General features: G+C 34.6%; 1 protein-coding gene across 1 annotated transcript; it reads right to left on the reverse strand.

Moving 5' to 3' along the window:
* Positions 1-2,493: 2,493 nt before the first annotated feature.
* Positions 2,494-5,500, reverse strand: LOC126678395 (uncharacterized). The gene is made up of 4 exons (XM_050373292.2): positions 3,676-5,500; positions 3,050-3,588; positions 2,614-2,970; positions 2,494-2,541 (listed from the first exon to the last, which is right to left on the reverse strand). The coding sequence occupies exons 1-4, from the start codon at positions 4,469-4,471 to the stop codon at positions 2,494-2,496; spliced, it is 1,740 nt and encodes a 579-aa protein (XP_050229249.1). The 5' UTR covers positions 4,472-5,500.
* Between the last annotated feature and the right edge of the window lie 6,124 nt (positions 5,501-11,624).

Raw genomic sequence — 11,624 nt, forward strand, 5'->3', positions numbered from 1 at the left:
AAAGAAGACGCCCCACCAAGGAGTAAGCGACAAGAAAGAGATGCAGGGAAAGAACAAAATAAGAAAAAACACCAAGAAGGAGAGGGCGAATCGTCAGAGACACCCCAAAAAAGCAAAGCCACATATGTGGTGGAAGAAGATTTAGAAGAGAAGATCGCCAAAGCGCTCAAAAAACTAAAATCTGAAGAATTGGACATAGATGACCTCAGGTTGAAAGGATCACCCCTCTCGCCCGAGATAATGGAGGAAACCATCCCGCACAGCATGAAGCTGCCGACCTTGCCAATTTTCAATGGGGAAGGAGACCCCCGAGACCATACCTCTAGGTTCACAGCAACCATGGGGCTACTCAGCGTATCAGACGCCATCCTCTGCAGGGTTTTCCCTACCACGCTCACGGGCACAGCCCAGAGATGGTATAACAAATTAAAACCAGGCTCGATCAAAAGCTTCGCTTCGCTTTCAACAGAATTCCTCAACAGATATCTCACAAACATCCCAGCTAAAACCACTACCAGTATCCTAAGAGCCTGTATCCAAGAAGAAGGAGAAACCCTGCGAAGCTACATCGAACGATTCAACAAGCAAGCTATGAAGATAGATAACCTGAACGTCGACATGGCGACAGAAGCATTGCGAGACGGGACGCGATTCGGAAAGCTGGTGGACAAGCTGCTAGTCAATAAACCCACAACTTTCTCAAACTTAATGGGCATAGCTCAGAAATACTTCGAGTTAGACGAAGGGCGAAGGGCGATTCGCGGAAAGGAAGCAAAAGGAAAAGAATCAAAAGAGAGATCCAGAGAAAAAACCAAGTCCAAACCTGATGACAGGAGAGGAAGACCCGAAGAGAGCAGACGATTCGCCCCCCAGACAAGATATGAATCGAGATACGATCCCAGAGATGATGAGAATAACTTCACTCCGCTAAACACCAGCCGAACTAATGTCCTCATGTGGATCAAAGAAAACATCAAAAACGTGGTATGGCCACCAAAAATGAAAGCAGAAGTAAGAGACACCAGAAAGTACTGCAAATTTCACGACGATTACGGACACGAAACGGATAGCTGCAGAGACTTGAAGGTCGAGATCGAAAGAATGATCGACACAGGCGAGCTGAGGAAATTTGTGGCCCGAAAAGAGAAGAGCAATGACAAGGGAGAAAAAAGAAACAGAGAAGACAAGCCGAAAGAAAAGGAAGACGAGCGCCCATCCAAAATTCTGGGAACCATACACATGATTAATGGTGGAGGGCATAGTAGCTCCACGATCAGGAGGAAGCAGAGGAAGGAAGTAATGAACATACGAGAAACTCACATGCCGCCAGTGATCTTCGATGTAGAAGACTATGAACACGTCAAAGCACCTCACAACGATGCTTTGGTAGTGACTACTATCATTGAAAATTGGAACATGGAGCGGATCCTTATCGACGAAGGAAGTGCAGTAAACCTCATGACAAACGCGGCATACAAAATGTTGGGAGGAACAGCGTCAAGGCTACGCCGAGTCCCAATTCCGCTATCAGGACTCGGTGGACCCTCCATCACCCCGCTGGGAGCAGTCACCTTGGAAGTAATAATCGGCCCAGAAAGAGGAATAAACAAGAAAATCATGTCACTATTTAACATAGTGGACATGGAATTGACATATAATGCCATCCTAGGAAGACCTTTCCTCCATGATTCGGCAGCGGTAACCAGCATCAGAGCACTGGCAATGAAGGTACCGACTGAAAAGGGAGTAGTGACGCTGAGAGGAGACCAAGGAATAGCCAAGAAGTGCTATGATGAGTCAGTGGTGGATCTCCAAGAAAACAAAACCGAAAAGAAGGAAGAATAGGAACGAAAAAAGACCCATCATCAGTAACGACTTCACGTCTTACCAGATGGCGTCAAATCTATCTTTAATTTTTGTATGCCATCTTTTATCAATAAAAGTTCAATTTTGCTACTATTTGATTAGCCAGACGAACCAATAAAGAAATGAAAATCAAGAACAGCCACGAACAAATTAAATCAAAGATGAAAGAAGAAAAAATAAAGATCAAATTCAAGAAAGGCTAAGAGCCAAGAAAATGAATTAACTCAAGGCAAAATCGCCGGAATAGGAGAATCGCCACCAAAGGTTAAGAGTCAAAAAAAAGAGTTTAAATTAACTCAAAACAAAATCGCCGAACCAGGCAAATCGCCACAAAAGGCTAAAAAATGAGTTTAAATTAACTCAGAAAAGGCAAATCGCCAACAAAGAGTTTAGATTAACTCAACAAAAACAAAAATAAAAAGAGTTTAGATTAACTCAACAAAAACAAGAATAAAAAGAGTTTAGATTAACTCTATAAAAAGCAAAGAACAGGGTTTAGAGTAACCCTCGAGGCAAATCAAGTACATAAAAATAAAGTGAGCACATTTCATAGAAAATATATTCATAAATTGCGAATTACAAAAAGCAAAATCAATACATCAGCAAATATAATCAAAAGAAAAACTACTAAACGCGGTCTTTAGACATCTTGGCGAGGAGATCACGGGCGATGGCCTGGGGATCCAACCCGTTAACCCCAGAAAGATCAATATTAGGATTCTGCTCTAGAAGCTTCCTCCCAATCACAAGGCGATACTCGCTTATCAAAGCAGAGTAGAAAGCCTTCGTATCTAGCAGACGGATGTGAAGACCCTTAACCTCCGATCTCAGATTGTCCCTCTCCCCACCAACAAGGGAATTGATCCGAATGAGCTCCTCAATCTCTTGAGTCAAGTCATCGGTCTTTTTCTCGATCACTTTCACCTGGCGATCATTAATCGCATCCTGCGCCTTGAGCTGCGCCAGGAGAGAATCATGCTCTTCCAAAGAGGCCTTCAATTTCGCCCTTTCAGACTCAGAAGTCGCCAAAAGAGAAGACAGACGCTCGACCTCCTCCTCAGCACACTGTCGGCGGTCGTTCAATACCAAAACAGATTGAAGAGCCTACACACACCAGAAATAAACAAATAAGAAAACAACTGAATACAAAAAACATATTATACTCAAGAAAGAAAGCACTTACAGAGAAACCATGAAAACAAGCCAGATCGGAAAGCTCTTGACCCGGCCTACCACAAAACCACGTGACATCAGCAGGAATCGCCAAAGTCCGGATATATTCCGCTAGCACTCTCGGATTCAGCAAACTGGCAGGATCCTGACCTTCGACCCACTGAACCAAGTCTGGAGCAGAAGAAGAGCTTCCAGGAAAACTCTCCCTTGTTGGAGAACCATCGCCAACTCGACGTCTTTTTCTAGACGGAGAATCTGGGTCTCGACCTAGAGAAATCTCTCCCGAATCAGCAACAACAGGCCCCTCTGAGGCCACACCCCCAACTCCCCCCGAGACGATAGATGATGCTAGAGGGGGAAGTAGTGACGGAACCGCCTCGTCACCTACTGGATCAGCCGATCCATCATCATCATCTACAATAATAATCTCAGGCAACGCCATCTCGGCAGGAGCTATGGGAATATCAACAGGAGCCCCATCCACGTCAATGTCGCCAGGAATAATGTTGGCAATAGGAACGTCAGGACCACCCATCGGAACGTCCAAATCTACTTGAAATCCGGAAAGGAAATCGTCAGAAGAAGAAGACATCCTACAAAAGAAACATTAAAAAGAACTTAAGCAAACTAATATACCTTGAACAAAAGAGTAGCAAAGATCCGCCAAGCCTCGAGGAGGATCCTCCAAAGGAAGCCATCGACGCCGAAGATGACTATTGACCAAGACATCTAAAATAGGACGCGATTCAACACTACAGGAAGATATGTCGAAAGCAAGTTTTGACTCGGATAAACTTAAAGGAGAAGAACAGCTCCGAACTGGATGAGAAGAAAAACCATCCGAAAAATGAAGAAAAGCAAATTTATGGTAGACAATAAAGAAACGCCTTCGCCAGCGACTGGTTAGGCAAGGAAGATAAATACGAGATCGCCCTTCTCTACCAAGGGCGAAAACGAAGCAGCCATCACACTTCCTAAAGTCTACAAAATGATATAACACTTTGAGAGAAGGGGCACAGCCCCGGAGCCTACATGCCTCCGAAAAGGCAAGCACTACTCTAATCGTACCAGGGTAAAGTTGCCCCAGAGCAACCTTTAAATCCCTACACACTTCTACTAAAAATGAATCTAAAGGAAACCTAAGACCAGCAGCAAATTGCTCTTCGAAGAGAACCGCCCTACAAGAAGATCCGGGAGAATCGGACGCAGCCATATCGGCACCGGGTAATATTACCCTATAATCGAAAGGAAAACTATACTTAAAATAGATATCTAAGACTTCATCCCTACGAAGCTTTGATCGGGTAAAAGCCATAGCAGCGCATGCATCTTCCACTCGACTAAGAGGCATCCTAGAACAGGAAATCACAAACATAAACACAAAATAAGGATCAAACAAAAAATATATTGAAGAACACGTTGAAGAACACATCGAAGAACACCAAGTACAGAAAAGGAATTTCCAGAATATAAACCATGAAGAATATATACAAAGAAGAAAGCCATATTAACATCCAAACAACGAAAGAAAACATACCTGAAAAATCTGGAGAAAACAAGTCACGGAGAATCAAATGATCAAACGAAGAACGAAAAGGGAAAAGCTACAAGAAATAAGAGTAAATTCGAAAAGTAAGTAAGAGGGAAAAGAAGAAATACAAAGAGATTAAATACAAAACGCTTTTGAATCATTAACCGTTGAAATCATTAAATGCCGACACGTGGCAACACAGAATCTTACTAAAGAAGAAACGTCACCCACAAACATATGAAACGACTCGCCCGGAATACAAAACGACTCGCCCGTATAAGAGAACTCAGCTCCAAAAGAGCCAAAATCCACTAAGGCATAAATGCCAAACTACTTCAGCTCACTTGCGGGGGGGCTAATGATGGATACCGAATCCTACTGTAAGTATAATGGAGCCGAGTTGCAGGAGATCTACTCTCAGGTGACACCGGACTCCCCCTGAAGACCGAAAAGGTATGAAGGAGATGCCGAATCTCTAAGATTCGGTAACACGCTAATAAAGACCGAATCCCACATGATCCGCCAAGAGCGCGTCAGGCCCGGGATTCGGGTGAACGACTAAATATGGAAATCTTGTCCTATTTGGACACAAACACTACATATGGAAGGATAAGCTCTACTTTAGGAAGATAAGACTATTTAGGAAGACGTTCCTAAATAGGACTCTTATCAGATTAAGGTAGATCCCGACAAATCAGGAGAATCTCTACGATACGGCCGAATCCCTACAAAGTAGGATTCACCTGCCTAATACAACTCTACTAGGTATATTCGACTACTATAAAAGGAGCACGAGGTATGCCTAGAATCACAATTACATTCATATACTCAAAACGCTGCTCAAAGCTCTAGACTGACTTTAGCATCGGAGAGTTAATCGGACAACCACCGTCCGGTTAGCTTCTACCCTGTTTTGCAGGTTCACTCACCGGTTCAGAAGGCAGACTCCATCAGAAAACAATGCATATTATATGCATTAACGGGTTATATTTTACTTCATTTGTTTGCAGGTCAGTTAATTATATGGACTTTTCATTTGTTTTAACAATCATATCTTGTGTATATGTTACTGTTATTATAACAGATTTTTTCTAATTAAATAATTAAAAGCTACATTTACTGCTTTTAATATTATATCTAATAGTAATAAAATTACAGTTTAATATATAAAAGGAGTCATGTAAATAACAATTATATTAATAATGTTCATAAGAAATTTTATCTTTAAATAATTTATAAAAAGATTAATTTTAATAAAAGTCTAATTGAAAGTTTAATTGCAATAAGATTAGATAAATAAAAGGAAGGAACAAAAAAATTTCCACCTTAATTAACTACATTTAATTATTAATATAAATACAACGAAGAACACTACATAATCACTGATTATTTCTTCTTTTTTAATTTATAAGTCATTCATTTTTCCTTAAACACTTGCATTGCCTATGTGTTATTTTTGCTGTAAAAAATGAAAAATGATAAAAATTCAACAAAACAATAATCTATCATTTAGTAAAGGGAAAAGGTGCAAAAATGACCCTAATGTATAGCCCGTGTCTCATGTTGGCACCTCATGTATTTCGGATCTCAAAAAGGACCCTAACGTCTTGAAAAAGTGTCAAAAATGACCCTTCCATTAACATTTCCGTTTAAGGCCGTACACATTTATGTTTAACGTCGTCCATGTTTTGTGTTTATTTGATACTTTTTCGCAACGTTAGGGTCATATTTGAGATCCGAAATACATGAAGTGCCAATAAGATACATGAGGTATACATGAGGGTCATTTTTGCACCTTTTCCCTTTAGTAAACATTTTATATTTGAATTTTTTTATTTTTTTATTATTTTATAGTTAAGAAGTTTTGGTGTTTTAGTTATACAATAAGTGTAGATAATTAAGCTTTGAGTTTTTTTAATAGAAGAAAATTTAATTTTAGATAATATATAATTAAAGAATAAACAATAGTAAGAGTTTGGTTCCAATGAAAGTTTTAGTTTAAATAGAATTCTAATAAAACACATAAGCTAGATTTGTATGAAAAGTTTAATATATAAAGATTGGATGTATTAAATTGCTTGTAGGTTTTTCGTCTCTTTCAATATAAAATATAGACTTTTACCTTCTTTTTTTTCTTTCTATTATACTGATTTTGTTTGTTTGATTTGTTAGTTTATAGTTTTATAGGATAAACTATTGATGGCAAAATTTGATCATGTAGAGAAGAAGGTGCTCCTCCATTAAAAAAGTATATTTATTTTCAGTCCCTTACAATTTCTGGCATTTTTATTTTAAATCCATGATAAAATTATCATCACTAATTTTCAAGGTCCCTTTCTAATTTATAACAAGATTAGCGATGCAATTTCTTAAATACAGTATGTGGATTTTAAAGTTTAGAATATCTATATAATTATAATTTTAATAAGAGCTAATTGTTATATCAATATATGTCTATACAATTGCTTTAATAGAGAAATAGTTAACTATTGTTAATTAGAATTAAATATCAATTGTCGTTCTAATTAAACAAGAAAGTAGAATGTTAAACTGGAATCTAACTTTAAAATTACAATAACTAAAGTTTGTCCATCATTATCTATATGCTATAATTTCAATATATATAAAATAATTTATAATAATTTATTTACTTTTTATATTTAATAATTCAATTAATATTCATCATATATAACGGGTCATACATATATCGCTCACGTGCGTAGCACGTGGCGAAAAACTAGTACTATATATAAAAGCACGGATGGGGGGGATAGGCAAATTTACGTAATAATCCTTTCTAATATATTCTAAAATAAAGGTATAATGGTCTTTAGTTAATTTATTATTAATTAATTACTAAAAATATATTATAAGTAGAGTCCTAAATAAACTTATATCCTTTCCATTATTCTATAAACTACAATTTTAGTTAAACTTAATTAACATAGCTTGCGTTTCGATAAAATTTGCTTTCTCTATTTAATTGGTTTTGGTTGTTGTTCATATAAGAATGCAAATACAGATGTTTTTGCCTACATAACAAAAGATATATTCTAAATTAGTTTTATGATCTTTATGTAGTGAACTTCATTCTTAGTGTAGATCTAGATTGTCTGTTTGAATATTATTAATTGATTATTGCTTGATTATTACTTCATCGCCATTGATTATTAGCCTTAACAGGCTTTATATTATGGTCATTAGGGAAATACTATTAGGATAAGTAAATAGTAATTTGATTTGAACAAGTAACTAATATATTAATTGGTATTAGGATAAGTAAATAGTGAATTTGATTTGAACAAGTAACTAATATATTAATTGGTATATATAATTCATTAAATTTTCTAATTTAAACTATTATTTGATATTTAATCATTAATACAATTTATAATTATTAAAATAATTATTAGTTAATATAAAATTCGACAAGTCAAATTACGAGCCACGTGCGTAGCACGTAATGCAAAACTAGTTCATAAAAAGGTCCTAATGGCCATGACTCATGTGTTAAAAAAGGTGGGACCCTTTCTTTTCCATTTCGATAAAACAAGCCCAGATATAAAAGAAATAAAAATAAGCCAATATCCGAAGCTCTTCTTTGAAAACTGCACCCAATTACACAGAAATTTGAAATCGTAGAAAAAGGTATTAAAATCGCTTTTTCAACGATTTTAGCTATTTAACTCGCCTTTTTAGACGATTTTAACAAAAAACGATTTTCTTGACTTGTTAAATCGTTTGAATGATTTTAACTCGTAAAATCATAAAATCGTATGTGTTAAAACGCGAGTTTAACAACACTGATGTTCATAGTATATGGTAAACAATCAAATGATAATTAGTACATATTTTTGAAAAAACCTCCACCTTATAACATTTATTCGTTTGTACCCTGACCTAGGAAAAAGTTTATTTGTATTCTTTTTTTGATTTTTCATTTTCGTCTCTACCCTAAAGAGCTAATTTGACCTCTTTTTATTTGGAAAAATATTCAAAATGATCTTTTTATATTTAGTTTATATTCTAATTAAACATTAATATTATTAATCATTTATAATGTTTTCATCCTTTAATTAATTTAATTGTCAAAAATTTAAATTTTAGGGTAGAGTTGAAAACGAAAAATCAAAAAAATGGTGCAAATAAACTTTTTTATACGTGAAGGTATAAACGAAAAAAAACTAAAAGGTGGGGGTTTTATAAGTAATTAGGCCTTTTGATTTTGGCATAAATCTCCAAAAAAAAGAAAAAATTTCAAAAATCCCTCATATAATCCAATATAAAAGAAAATGAGATAATTTTGTACTTAATATTTGTCAACATTTCATTGGTCATTTCATTGGTCTATATTTAAGTCAATAAAATGTTGACACGTGGCACATTTGGGCTTGGTTAGACCAACCAACCAACCGCTACTTGCCACTGGCCAAATTTCGGCCCGACCTACCGGTCAACGGCGGTAAACAGACAGTCAACGCTCGGTCAACGGCGGTCAACTTCCGGTCAATGGCAGTCAGCGGCGGCCAACCACGGTCAACAACGGTTGACTATAGTGGTGAGATTTTAAAAGAATTAAATAAAACACAATTTTGCTTTTAGTGGAGTTTGAACCCATGAGCTCTCACTCTTTGTCCATATGTCTAACCATAAAAGCAAGACATGCTTACTAAATTTATTTACTCTTTAATATACGTGCATGTAGTCTTTAATAATGCATAAGAAAGCATATCTAAATATAAACCTATTAAGATATTACGCTTGTCAAAATTTAAATTAATTTATTTTAATTAAAGTAATAGTAGTGTGAATTAAATATTAACTTAAAGTAAACTATGTTAAACTAAATTTATAAATTAATGTATTAAAAACACAATCAACTTAATATCAACTTGGTGTAAACTCAAAATAGACTATATAAGTTAATTTAGTTGATATTAAGTTAATTTTTAAAATTATAATAATTTATTAAAAAATTTACTTTGGATTGACATGTAATTTACATTGAGTTGACATAGAGTCGGCATTTGGTTTACATTGAGGCGACGTTGAGTTATTAACTTTACATTGAGTTGATATTAATTTACATTTTAAAATTAAAATAATTTACTAAAAAATTATTTTGAATTGACATTAGATTTACATTGAGTTGACATTAGAATTACATTGAATTGACATTAGGTTTACATTGAGTTGACATTGAATCGTCATTAAGTTGACATTAAGTCGACATTGAGTTGATAGTAAGTTAATTTTTAAAATTATAATAATTTACTAAAAAATTTACTTTGGATTGACATGTAGTTTACATCAAGTTGCCATTAGGTTTACATGAGTTGACATTGAGTCGACGTTGAGTTGATATTGAGTTTACATTGAATTGATATTAAGTTAATTTTTAAAATTATAATAAGTTACTAAAAAATTTACTTCAGATTGACATTTATTTGACATTAGGTTTACATTGAGTTGACATTAAGTCGTTATTGAGTTGACATTGAGTCAATGTTGAGTTGAAATTAAATTTACACAACTCAATGCAAAAAGTCTTAAATTATTTACTTACAATCTACTATTAGTTTATTTTCAAAAGTATAAATTATAAAAAATAATTTTACTATTATAATAAAAAATTATTTCATTTTAAATTTATAATTATTTATTAAAACATTTACTTTAAGTTGACATTCAGTAAACATTAAAGTTATATTAAGTTGACATTGAATTTATATTTAGTTCGCATTAAGTGTAATATCCCGTATTTTTAAATTATTATTATTTTTATTTAATTTTTGCATTCCGTCAAGTTTTAGATAATTTATTATTATTGTTATTAAATATTTTTATTAAATATTATTTTAGTCGTTCGTTGATTCGATTCGTGGTTGTGTGTATTATTAAATTCTTTTATAAGAAAAAAAAATGATAATAGGTTGCCATATGCATGGACTTAATCCATTTTGATATCCACGTAAAGCCCATCCTATTCCCTTATGCATGAAGAGCCCATCTTTTGTTCATCTTTTGAAATATATGAAGCAGTAACTAAAATTGCTCCTATTATTCATTTTACTGCTATTCATTCGTTTGCCTCTTAATCATATAACACCCTATTTTTATAAAACCCTAGCCGTCTTCCTATCTCAAAAAAACGCTAAAAAAACACTACGCTAATCATTCTTTTTCCTTTCGATTCAAGATTCGGTAAGTATTACGTTACTTTGTTTTTTTGATTTCGATATCGTCAAATACGGTTCTTGATTCCTATCTCGTTGTTTTAGCTTTAATCTGATTGTTCTTCGACGGTTCATATCGACTCTACGATCTCTTCGAACCTTACGTGTTGGAATCAATAACGGTACGTTCAATTCCTTCGTTCTACGGTTCGGTTTATCACTTAGCTGTTGTTTTGATGACTTGTGACTGCCGATGGTCTCCATGGAATTGATGCTATCTATTATGTTCCTTGGTTTGAAATTACTGTGTGTTGCCTTGGCTTGTTTGAGGGCCCGTTCTCGGTTCGAGTCGAGTCGAACGTGGCGACCTCGATCGTCGTTTCCAGCCATAGCTTCTTGTGCTCTTATTCACGTAAATTATGTACTGTTGGTTGTTTATGATGATTGATTGCCCTATGCTAATTAGCTTTCAAGTTGTTTAATGATTGGATCTTAAGATTCAAGTAACTCAAAAATTGTTTGGTTTGTTACTGTAAATGGTTCATAATTGATGATGATGGTAACTGTTTGGGTTTTGGCGGTAATTTTTCCTTTCATAATGCTTGGGTTTTTCTTATTGATTTATTTTGGAATTTGGGTTTGTTAATCATACGTTGAGCTTTCTTATTGATTTATTTTGAGTTAAATGAGATATGGGCAACATTGAATATTTTATTAAGTTTCTTGTTTGATTTTCATAATTTCTTTTGGTTTGGTGTTGGTGGCAGTAATGTCAAATTCTAATTAATGGATTATGATGTTCATTAGTTGATTTCTTATTATTAAGATGTTGATTTATTATAAATTATTATTTTTGCCGATTTTGATTTTGGAATTTT

The sequence above is a fragment of the Mercurialis annua genome, linkage group LG4, assembly GCF_937616625.2.
Source record: "Mercurialis annua linkage group LG4, ddMerAnnu1.2, whole genome shotgun sequence".
NCBI classification, from domain to species: Eukaryota; Viridiplantae; Streptophyta; class Magnoliopsida; order Malpighiales; family Euphorbiaceae; genus Mercurialis; species Mercurialis annua.

Coding starts and splice junctions, on each gene's coding strand:
- LOC126678395 (XM_050373292.2), bottom strand. CDS start 4,471: ATGTGTTCTTCAACGTGTTCTTCAATATATTTTTTGTTTGATCCTTAT. Junction 3,589..3,675: donor TTGCTACTCTTTTGTTCAAG/GTATATTAGTTT, acceptor GATTTCAAGTAG/ATTTGGACGTTCCGATGGGT. Junction 2,971..3,049: donor CTTGTTTTCATGGTTTCTCT/GTAAGTGCTTTC, acceptor TGGTGTGTGTAG/GCTCTTCAATCTGTTTTGGT.